General features: G+C 31.0%; 2 protein-coding genes and 1 long non-coding RNA gene across 3 annotated transcripts; all 3 read left to right on the top strand.

The window, feature by feature from the left end:
• Nucleotides 1–1,493: 1,493 nt before the first annotated feature.
• LOC107361172 (XK-related protein 6) lies at nucleotides 1,494–3,140 on the top strand. The gene has a single exon (XM_015927920.3). The coding sequence runs from the start codon at nucleotides 1,686–1,688 to the stop codon at nucleotides 2,841–2,843; it is 1,158 nt and encodes a 385-aa protein (XP_015783406.1). The 5' UTR covers nucleotides 1,494–1,685; the 3' UTR covers nucleotides 2,844–3,140.
• Nucleotides 3,141–5,877: 2,737 nt separating this feature from the next.
• Nucleotides 5,878–6,638, top strand: LOC149094582 (uncharacterized). The gene is made up of 3 exons (XR_016197954.1): nucleotides 5,878–5,954; nucleotides 6,202–6,280; nucleotides 6,365–6,638. It is a non-coding gene; the product is annotated as an uncharacterized LOC149094582 (long non-coding RNA).
• Nucleotides 6,639–8,464: 1,826 nt separating this feature from the next.
• LOC112538749 (XK-related protein 6-like) lies at nucleotides 8,465–11,245 on the top strand. Its single transcript, XM_025160663.2, has one exon. It carries the CDS (start codon nucleotides 8,808–8,810, stop codon nucleotides 10,224–10,226), a length of 1,419 nt encoding a protein of 472 aa, XP_025016431.2. The 5' UTR covers nucleotides 8,465–8,807; the 3' UTR covers nucleotides 10,227–11,245.
• Nucleotides 11,246–11,950: the final 705 nt, after the last annotated feature.

The raw sequence follows: 11,950 nt of genomic DNA on the forward strand, positions 1-11,950 counted from the left end.
GATCTGAAAATAGGCAACTTTTGACATCCTCCTTTGGTGAAATTTTGGCCTTTTAGTGAACCCGGGAGACATTTTACTCAAAGTTATCATTAAATTAAATTAAACTATGATTCTAAATAGTTTAATACTCTTGCTCGGTGATATGATAGTGAATACACTCGGGCTTCGCCCTCGTGCATCTAACCATCATATCACCTCACAATCGTTGGTTAAATATACTTAATTTATTTGTTTGATGAAAGCTTAATAATTCAATAGTTTTTAGCAATTTCAAAATTGTGATTTATTGCAATGGATTATCAAATACATTTTCAGGTTTTCGTCAGTAAAGTTTAATCTGTTTGGTCTGAGGATAGTTTTATATTGAGAAAAAGTTCCTTCGATATCTGAACTACTTAATGGAGCAAATTTAAATGAATTCAATTGAACTAAATCATATTCATTTTCATCTAATTGCATCGGTTCAAACGTATTTACAATTTTGGAAATTTTTTCAATATGTTTCCGATCAGTTCCCGGGTTCACGGTTTTAGGCTAAGGAGTAATTGTAAAAAATTTGACTTTCGAGCTAAGAGTTGGAATTTTGTTAGCTTGTAAGGAAAAAAATGAATTTGAATGTTATTGAAAATTTTCTGTTTATGTCGAACATATCAGTTCGATCTTCGGTTAAACCTAGTCTGTTGAGTTGGCGTAAGAGTTAGAGCTGAAACTTATTATTAACTTATTAAACTTATAATTATTGTAATTTTTTCAATTCATCGACAGTCCTCTTGATTTTGGCTATTGGCTTGAAATTTTGAGCACAAAAATTTCGAGAATGGTAGCAATTAAAATCATCATTCTTGACCAATCATTAGATTTTACTGTGGGCTATAATATAACTAAATTTTAGGTGAGTCAAGATCCTAAAAAAGAGTTATAAAGATTTTTATCATTGTACTACTTAGGCTGTCAAATTTGATTATTGATTTATAAAGGTAAATGGTTACATAAACAAAAATCATCTGACGTGTTAGAAGGATTTTCATTATTTAAAGAATTAGCTCATAACCTATTCTACCACAATTAAGGTCGTTTGAAAAGTTTCGGAGTCATAAGAATCGTCATTGAAAAAGAAAGAATTGAGCAATAATTCAGATTGATACGAAAAATTTTGACGAAGTCACCGAATAAAATAACATAAAAACTCTTGACAAAACTTTGAGTAACAAAAGTTACTGTTGTTTATATGATTCTGTAATGTTGTTTAATGCTTTGCAAACTGCAATTCCTATTCAATTCATTTACGATTCACTTATGATGCATTTTGATAGTTATTTTAGATAAATTAGTGAGTGTTAAACATTTAGCCAATTAGAAGGGATTTTCTTGATCAGATCGAGGATCAACTCAGCTAGCTGAGACTTGTAAGATAAGTAAATGAGTTGACAGGTTCTCGGTTATCTTTACTAAAGGTGCTTTACCCTTTTGAAGATAGATACATTTTGTATCTTCTTGAGGATCGGATCCATCCTCGGACGATCAACCACATTACAGTTACTTCCTTTACTCTTTGCTTAACCATGCCTTACCCCAAAATCATGTGTTAAATAAGTTGTTAATTTAATTTCTGTTGCTTTTCAAGTTTTAAATTAAATTGTTTATTTTTGATTAATTTTCATCTTGTTTAGTTTCTCCTGTTAATCATGAGTGAAGATGTTGATTGTTTACCTTCTGCAACTTCGAGTCGTAAATTGTCTCTAACCGAGAATGGACATGATAAGGTTGATGCTCTTCCAGCCTATATGAAAATTACATGGCTTCATGCTTTTCTCCCATTTATTTCCCTCAGCATTTACGTATACGACATTGGATATAATATTGCAGTTGCTGTCTTTCATTATTCAAATAAAGATTATTGGTATTTTGGTTTAACATTAACTTTCATATTGATTCCAACTCTGGTGATGACCGGCATAAGTTGGCGTTGGTATGTTTTGGATGCTCGTAAACAGGAAATTGTCCAATACAAAAATTTAAAATTAATTTTTATCCTCCAACGATTGGGACTATTTTCAAGATATCTTGAGTCAATTTTTCTTACAATCTACTTTATCATCGCAAAAGACACTTCAGAGAAGAAAGAATGTTACACGTTTGTGGTTTATGCTGACACAATTGCAAACAAATTAAGGTTTTTTGGATGTTTAATGGGATCAGCACCTCAATTGGTGTTACAAATATATATACTTGCCTTACAAAATCCACTCTATGGAGATAACCGTTTCATGTTATTCACTCAGATAAATTCCTGTTTAGCATCGCTTGTCTCTCTTTCCTGGTCTTTGGTGTCTTACCAACGCTCTTTAAGACTTTCCTTACCAAATAAAGTTTCCCTCACATGGCAAGGTATTGCTGTTCAATTCCTATGGAGATTCTCTGTGATCGCAGCTCGAGTATTAGCTTTAGCATTATTCGCAGCCATCTATAACTGGTACATCAGTATTGTTTGTGGCGTTCATTGTATCATCATGTTTGCATGGATTGTTTCAATGAAAACATCATTTTGCGAAAATCGTTGCGAAGAATTGGGTTACAATGCTGTTCTTGCCGTTATGTATATTTTCTGTTACTTTAACCCGGTGGATAGTCCAACTCGTTATCGCTACGCTATTTATTATACTTTTATGTTTTGTGAAAATACTCTTCTTATGACTCTATGGTTTACCAAAGCTGAACCACATCTTTGGTATCGTATACCAGCCTTTGTGGGTCACTACATGAGCTTCTTCATTGGTCTTCTATATATGTTAGTTTATTATCTCGTGTATCATCCTTCTAAAAGTTGTACCCTAGAAATCTAGATTCAACTGACCGTCAACAGCCCAAAGACTGAGCGTATCGAAGACTCAGGCAATTGAAAAAACTCTCTTTGATGTAGAGAATCAACCACGAAAAGGACTGAGTTGAATATTGTAGCTCGAGTGAATAACAGAAGCTATTACTAATAGCTTCTCTTATCACCAGATAACATTGATATAAGTTATTCTTGTCATTATACTGTTGCGGTAACCATTGATAACGATAATTGTAGTTTGAAATAGTTCTATTTCATTCATCAGTTTTCATTTTGCTCAATAAAAATATGTTGATACATCGCATCCAATTGAATCGAATTTATAACTATTTCTATGCTAATTTCTGGTATGTATTAGAGCGAAATTAAATTACGTTAGTTATCAATAATACGATCTAATGTTGTATTTTGTGTTAAAATTTTGTTTATTCGTTTAATGCTGTGCAAACTCTCGTTTAATTCATTTCCTTCAAATTTTTGTGTTGGTACTTTTGAATCACCCTTTACAACAGACTATGTTAACTAAACAAGTTTCTCAACACCTAAAAGGTGATATGCAAATTCATCTCGTCAAGACTAGATCAAACAAAAATGAAACTAATATTCTTGATTCAACTAAGATACAGATCATTTGATCTCAATTATTTCCAATCAGACGAAATGAGATTAAACAGTAACAAAAAACGATTTTCATGAACAGAATTATTACTCAATTATTACAGATTTGTGCCAGAAAAAATGAACTAATGGCGCTTTTCAATGAGTAATGATAAGATACGTGGAGCTCTCTCTTTGTTTGATTTCTAGTTTTCTATTAGAGATAAATTTGCATTTTATTTGTTTTAAATGTAGTAAACTCCTTTTAATTGAACAGAATCTACTGAATTCACAATAGTACGAGAGTAAGAACACAAAAATTTGAAGTTAATCGAAAAACTATTATTAATTGAAAAATCCAGAAAGCATAAACGTTTTGAGAAATTTTCAGCTTCGATTAATAAAAGAAATTTTGATCATTTGTGAAGTGATTCTAATTGTGATCAAAGGCTGAACATAATATTTTGGATAAAACTTTTAAATATAAATTCAAGCTATAACCAGAACAACAAGATTTAGCCCCATCATTTCAAAAACAAAAACAAAAATTTTGTTCAATTTCTATTGTGAATTCAGTAGATTCTGTTCAATTAAAAGGAGTTTACTACATTTAAAACAAATAAAATGCAAAGGAGGACCTGCAAAATCGCCTGTTTTCGATTTTTTTTAAATGTTACTTTTCTGACACAAAATTTAATGTTGATTTCATAAATCAAATCTATTTTTTTATAGCAAGCATAGTTTTTGAGATATTGGCTAAAATATTTAAATATCACATAATATTAGTGACCTTTTAAACATAATTAAGATGGCGTCTAAACCAGCTAAATGTTGACATAATCAATGTAATCAAGTATGCTGAATAATATAGTGAAGGTTTGGTTCCTGAAAAAATAGCCAAACAGGGTTAAAATTGTAAAATCTGAATTTGAACAGGGATTAATGAGCGTCTTTTGAAAATAATGAAGATGCCGTCTAAACCAGCTAAGTCTTGGTATAATCAATGTAATCGAGCATAGCAAATAATATGGCGATGGTTTGGGACCTGAAAAAATAGCCAAACAGGGTGTTGCATTGACATTTAGCAGAATTTACCGAAATCCAGTTTTCTGAAATTTTCAATGTGTTTGGCTATTTTTTCAAAGCTTCAATCACCACTAGATTATTAAGAATACTCTGTTACATTGATTATGCCAAGACTTAGCTGGTTTAGACGGCTTCACCATTGTTTTCAAAAAGACGCTTATAAATCCCTGTTCAAATTCAGTTTTTTACAATTTTAACCCTGTTTGGCTATTTTTTCAGGAATTAAACCTTCACTATATTATTCAGCATACTTGATTACATTGATTATGTCAACATTTAGCTGGTTTAGACGCCATCTTCATCATGCTTAAAAGGTTACTAATAAATCGATATTTTAATCTGTTTTTTGCAATTTTGACCCTGTTTGGCGATTTTCTCAGTGATCAAACCTTCACTATATTATTCAGTACCCTTGATAACATAGATCACGAATAGAATCGACTGGCTTAGCGTCCTGTTTTAACGTGCTAAAAAATGCAACTCTCGAATCATAATATGAACTTTTCTTCCGAATGCGTTGTTTTTTCAAAAAACGAAACAAATATTCGGAATCAGCATAAAAAATTACATTTAAAAAAGTTCATTTCTTAAAAATATTCTAAGAGGAGATTTTCCCTATTCATTTGCAGGTCCTCCTTTATCTCTAATAGAAAACTAGAAATCAAACAAAGAGAGAGCTCCACGTATCTTATCATTACTCATTGAAAAGCGCCATTAGTTCATTTTTTCTGGCACAAATCTGTAATAATTGAGTAATAATTCTGTTCATGAAAATCGTTTTTTGTTACTGTTTAATCTCATTTCGTCTGATTGGAAATAATTGAGATCAAATGATCTGTATCTTAGTTGAATCAAGAATATTAGTTTCATTTTTGTTTGATCTAGTCTTGACGAGATGAATTTGCATATCACCTTTTAGGTGTTGAGAAACTTGTTTAGTTAACATAGTCTGTTGGAAAGGGTGATTCAAAAGTACCAACACAAAAATTTGAATTAAATCGAAAAATTATTATGAATTGAAAAATCCAGAAAGCACAAACGTTTTGAGAAATATTCAGCTTCGATTAATAAAAGAAATTTCTATCATTTGTGAAGTGATTTTAATTGAGTAAAATTTAACCATGACTCAAGACAAAATTTTTAGAAAAAGTTCAATCAATAGACAATAACAAAGTTTTCTGAAAGTCTATGCATGTGCATCCTACCTTTGTTCCACCCTTTACTTATCTTTACCCAGTATTTATCTTTGAACTAAATGTTCCAGCTCAGAAGGTACAGCGCATCTTTGAACAGGTTGTGAAAAATTAACAATCTTCAGTATTTAAAGGGATGATCGAGACAATAGTTTATCACAAAATAGTTTATATCGAACCGAACAACTATCAAAAAAATGAAATCTGTTTCAATTCATCTCCTTTTGTTAACCTTCATCCTCGTAAGTATCAGTAAAATATGAATAAAAATTCATTAAGAAAAAGATTTTGTTGTATTATCAGTTTGTGTCTTAACACAGTTTTACACAGTAACGGATTCTATAATATAACCTAATATATTATTGAAGTAATCAATTTCAACAAAATCTTTTACCCCTTATTAGAAACTTTTTAAAACTTTTAATTGCCATTTTTCAGGTTTAATATATTAATAGATCAAAGTAAAAATGCTTTTTTTCATTGAATTAGCTCCTTTCCAGATATGAATCCAGGGATCCACCGTTTTGTCGTTTTAGCATCGATTGTGCATCGAATTGCTGTTTTTTCGGTAAGTAAAATCCTTTTCACACAAAGATTAATATCTTTCAATTGACGCCAATGAAACACTAAACTTAACTTTCTTTTGAATTAGGCGGTCCTTTGGAAACAACCAATTTAAATGTTATCGGGTCTTGTCTTCCCCCGCAAAGTATTGGTGGTTTATGCGGAGCAGCTTGCCCTTGTCAAGGAGGAAAATGCATTCGGAACCAATGTATAGCCTCAAAAGAACCAACCACAGTTACACCAACCTCAACACCATGAAGGAATGGCCAACATCTTGGAAATTACAATAATTGTTATCAGAAAATCAATTTCTGTAATTACAAGATATTAAATTGAAATAAATGCAAAATATCGATCCTTAATATAAGTACGTATATTATTAATATATTTACAAACTTTAATTTCTTCGTGAAAAGGTTAACAGTATCGTTTTACGGGCAAAGACTGAGCAATTAATATATGCCTCTTTTGTTGCCACATAGACGTCAAAATTATAACACATGTTTATGTTACTTCCATGTTTCTATTATAACTTCATGTCGATTGACACTTTCGACATTCTCTTTTGCTGTATTTGCCGACACAAAGGACTAAGATAATAGGAGAAACGCAAGTCGCACATCTTTTGAACCTCATTCCGAGTGACTCTACACCAAAATAATTGAAATTGAAACAGAATTCATTCCAATAACCTTCTCTGTTTGTTGCCTTTTGAATATTTGCTTTAACGCTTCAGCAAAATCATTAACTAATATTTGAGTGTTTATTATCTATCAGTTTCAATGAATTGCTTCTTTAGCCAGCTTTTCCCACATTTGGTGTTGATAATCTGCCATTCAATTTGATTAACTTTGACTAGTTGGACCATAATTTATCATCTGATTAACGGTGGTATTAATAGAGATGAATATGATTTTAGTTTGCCTTTGAATTAATAACGACCTTTTTGTTGTAGATTTTTTCATTTGAAAATCAAGTTTAAAAATTTATTGAAAATTAAAGATTTTTATCATTGTATTACTTACGCTGTCAGATTTGATTATTGATTTATAAAGGTAAATGGTTACTTAAACAAAAATCATCTGACGCGTTAGAAGGATTTTCATTATTTAAAGAATTAGCTCAGAACCTATTCTACCAAAATTAAGTTGGAGTCATAAGAATCATCATTGAAAAAGACCGAGCAAAAATTCAGATTTATTAGCTAGTGACAGCTACATTAATTAGGTTAATAATATTGATTTTTCGGGATTTGATAAGTTTCGGTTTTATGAAGTCAAGTTTCACTTAGAATTTTTCCTGATCATTGAAAATTGAGCTTCAATTCTCTCAGTGGTCAACATTTAATGAAATCAACAAATAATCAATCAAAACGATAAAAATTTGAAAAAAATCAATTGCGTTAGGCAGCCGATAGTCTAGAGTAATTTTTGTAATTTAAATTTTACAGGTTATGTTATAAATTGATTACACTGGTAGCTGCACTTAACGCGAAAATTATCAGTTGAGGTTAACTGAATAAAACCGAATTTTCTGAATACCTAATACATCTTTTGAGTCTGAAATCAACTTCAATCATACAAATATACATGCCGCACTATGCTTAAGATAATCCAATCAGAAAAAGTTCAAAGGATTACTTAGAATTCCGAAAATCCGAAGAAATCCATGTGGCCTTATACTTTTGACAAGCAGTGTATCATCGATTCAGGATTGATAACTGATGAGCTTCCAAAGCGTGGTATTAGATGATGTGATGGATTGACTGCATCAAAGTGTTAAGGAATTAGTCTTGAAAAGTATTCATGTGTCTGGGTTAACTTTGGGTGAATGTCAAGGATCTGGCTGAATTCAAATATTTATATTACTGAATATTTCAGTTTCTGGTCGTCAACATCGGATTAAATCTGGGAAATCATTGACGTTGATCAGATTAATAACATATTTTAGCTAATAAAGAGACAAACAACAAGGTTAATTGTTATTTTAAATTGATTACGATTTGTCTATTTCCCTGAATTTTATTTAAATTGGACAATAAATTTATTTTATTGAAAAATGTGTTCCTAATATTAAGACAAATCTAGGTTAGCGATTGAAGAAACTTGCTTATTTACACGTAATTTGCTCTGTCTCTGGTTAGTGAAAATAACAAGTGAAGGTTATTTCAAGATTTCTTGAAGACAGAGACAAAGTCTAGCAATGATAAGTAAACAGTGAAGCTTGTTGATTTTGTTTATTATTTGTATTTAAATATTAGTGTTTTTATATAATGTAATTTTTTAATTTGTATGGTTCAAATTTGAATTTCTCATGTCATCTTTGTGTCAATTTATGGAAAGATGATTAATATTAACCATCATCTTGATATGTTTGAGTTATAACAAAATCATATGTTGAATCAGTTTTACTGTTTATTTCATTTTGTTGTTTTTTGTTTAACCATTCAGTGTTGACTATTATTTTGAAGTTATAAATTCAATCGTTTATTTTTTATTAATTTTCATCTTGTTTAAATCATCCGGTCAACTATGAGTGAAGATGTTGATTGTTTACCGTCTTTAATTTCAAGTCACAAATTGTCTTTAACCGAAGATGGATATGACAAGGTTGATGCTCTTCCAGCTGACATGAAATTTACCTGGCTTGATGCTTTGGCCATACTGTTTTCCATTGGAAGTTTCCTTTTTGACATTGGAACTGATATTGCAGTTGCTGTCATTCATTATTCAAATAAAGATTATTGGTATTTTGGCTTAACATTAACTTTCATATTGATTCCAACTCTGGTGATGACCGGCATAAGTTTACGTTGGTATGTTTTGGATGCTCGTGAAGAAGGGTCTCCGAAAGTTTCCACTGCCCAATGGACTCTAAGAGTTATTTTTCTCCTCCTACAATTGGGACCAATTTTAAGATATATTGATTCACTTATTTATGGCATCAAATTTCTCCAGAACAAAGATACTTTGGAGCAGAAAAAATACTACCATTATATGGTTTATGAAGACACAGATGCAACAATGTTAAGGTTATTTGAATGTTTTATGGAAGCAGCACCTCAATTGGTATTACAAATATATATACTTGCCGTTCTTAAATCACCCTATGGAGATGACCATTTCATGTTATTCACTCAAATAGCTGCCTGTTTAGCATCGCTTGTCTCTCTTTCCTGGTCTTTGGTGTCTTACCAACGCTCTTTAAGACTTTCCTTACCAAATAAAGTTTCCCTCACATGGCAAGGTATTGCTGTTCAATTCCTTTGGAGGTTCTATGTGATCGCAGCTCGAGTATTAGCTTTAGCATTATTCGCAGCCATCTATAACTGGTACATCAGTATTGTTTGTGGCGTTCATTGTATCATCATGTTTGCATGGATTGTTTCAATGAAAACATCATTTTGCGAAAATCGTTGCGAAGAATTGGGTTACAATGCTGTTCTTGCCGTTATGTATATTTTCTGTTACTTTAACCCGGTGGATAGTCCAACTCGTTATCGCTACGCTATTTATTATACCTTTATGTTTTGTGAAAATACTCTTCTTATGACTCTATGGTTTACCAAAGCTGAACCACATCTTTGGTATCGTATACCAGCCTTTGTGGGTCACTACATGAGCTTCTTTATTGGTCTTCTTTTCATGGTAGCTTACTATCTTTTGTATCATCCTTCTGAAAGTATTAAAGTGTGTCGTAACCGAGAAACGGACCAAGATGAAACTGACCGTCAAAAGCATGCCCGAAGAGGGGGTTATAAAAGACAAATTCATAATGGCTTATGGACAACGCAAGGACGTGTTTTACATCCAAGACCTGCTGTGCCCATTGCTTGCTCTTCTACATATAGTGATAATAAACTAAATAAAACAAAAGAATCAATAATTAACTTACATCAACAGCCGAACGATAAAGATGACTCGAGTACTTCCAAAGGAACTTGTGTTTGACATTACTTAATTTATAATTTTAAAATTTAAAACAAAGACAAAGATAATTTTAACTCAACGTTCAACACTATTTTGACGTTCCTAATCAAAAATACATCACATACTTATTGGTCTCAAAAATTATTTTTACCATGACAAACCATTGAATCAACAGATGTCTATCAACTCAAAGGATTACCATCTAATAAACATGGTAAAAACACTCATTGGTCCACATGACTTATTTAAACAATGGTTCAAAATTATTGGGAAAGAAGCAGAATCATGACGTATCTGAATTATGTTTATATTTGATTTTATATCGAGCAATACACATGAAGGATGAAAGAATTTTGGTAATAATGATGATTATTATTGGCTCTTTGATTCTGATGGATAATTCACAATCTACCAAATTACAAATTTCTCATCACACAATTGTCACAAACACTATTTGAAGCATCAATACTTTAGTTGAACGATATTAGTTAACCAGTCAAACTAACTTCATCACTACAACAATTGTAAAGCAGCATCGCACCAAATTCAAGCACAGCTACATATTAATACTTATCGTCATCAAGCCTGATATCTTAATGTTAAGATGATTTATCATAATATTCCGATGGCAATTAATTGAATCATGGAAAAAATCTGTGTATTAATATCCTTGAATTCAATTTCAAGCATGGAAGTCATCAAACAAAATATTTGGAGCAAATAAAAAAGTGAATAAAAGATTAAAGTAATAATTGCCTCGAGACATCATGAAAATCATCATTATCATCACAATCGTCGCTTAAATCGCTAAAAATTCATCATGCCAATATAAATTAGAAATTTTGTCCATTTAATTGTTATTTAAGTTTCCATTCAAAATTACCTCCTTATTAATAATTCTTGGACATGTTGACAAATATGCTAATCAATTGGCATCCTGTATATCACCTTACTTTTTAGCATATCCAACAAGTTCAGATCAACTATAATTTTACAATTATATAAAAGAACAATCGAATAAAAATGATGAAAAAGATGAACAACTTTTCTACATTATTCAGTGTTTAACCATCATCCAAAATTAGTTTAATAGTGTTAAGATTTTGAGATTTCTGGTAAATTAGTCTGAAGTTTGGACTCATTGACTTTAGTTAACCAATCTTGAGAACTTTAAAGTTACAATTGGTTGTAAAAAATGTAACTCAACAGATGAATATATTAACTCAAATATATTGTTAATCAAGGTAAATTAAAATTGCACCAGTAAATAACAACAGAATACTAATGACATTAAAACAAGTGATTGGAGCTAAAGAAACATTTCCAATAATAATGAGTATAACGATACTTAAGACCACAAATGTGTGTTGATATTACATTTTACACAAAAACTTGATTGCCGAACTTAGATTTCATAGATTAATAAGCTTAAATCTTCATTACATCTGATTTCTCACCCAACTGTTATTGGTTAATATAAAATCTGATGTTTGTTCATCTAAAATCTGTAAAAGTTTGAATTTGAATGAGTGATATTGGTAAGTATCTGATCCTTAGGTGGATCTGTTCTTTAAAAGATCTTTCTTACTGGAAAAAGAAAGGAAAAGAGAAAGGGAGAAGCTTCGCAGTTAAACTGAAATTACAGTGGAGTACCAGATACTGTCAGTAACTGGAAATAGCTTATATGCACAGCAAGTCTATTAATCGAGCTAAATTTTAAAATTAATTACAATGAATAATAAAAT

The sequence above is a fragment of the Tetranychus urticae genome, chromosome 1, assembly GCF_039701765.1.
Source record: "Tetranychus urticae isolate SD_2017Ah chromosome 1, NJAU_TeUrti_SD_1.0, whole genome shotgun sequence".
NCBI classification, from domain to species: domain Eukaryota; kingdom Metazoa; phylum Arthropoda; class Arachnida; order Trombidiformes; family Tetranychidae; genus Tetranychus; species Tetranychus urticae.

Coding starts and splice junctions, on each gene's coding strand:
- LOC107361172 (XM_015927920.3), top strand. CDS start 1,686: ATGAGTGAAGATGTTGATTGTTTACCTTCTGCAACTTCGAGTCGTAAA.
- LOC112538749 (XM_025160663.2), top strand. CDS start 8,808: ATGAGTGAAGATGTTGATTGTTTACCGTCTTTAATTTCAAGTCACAAA.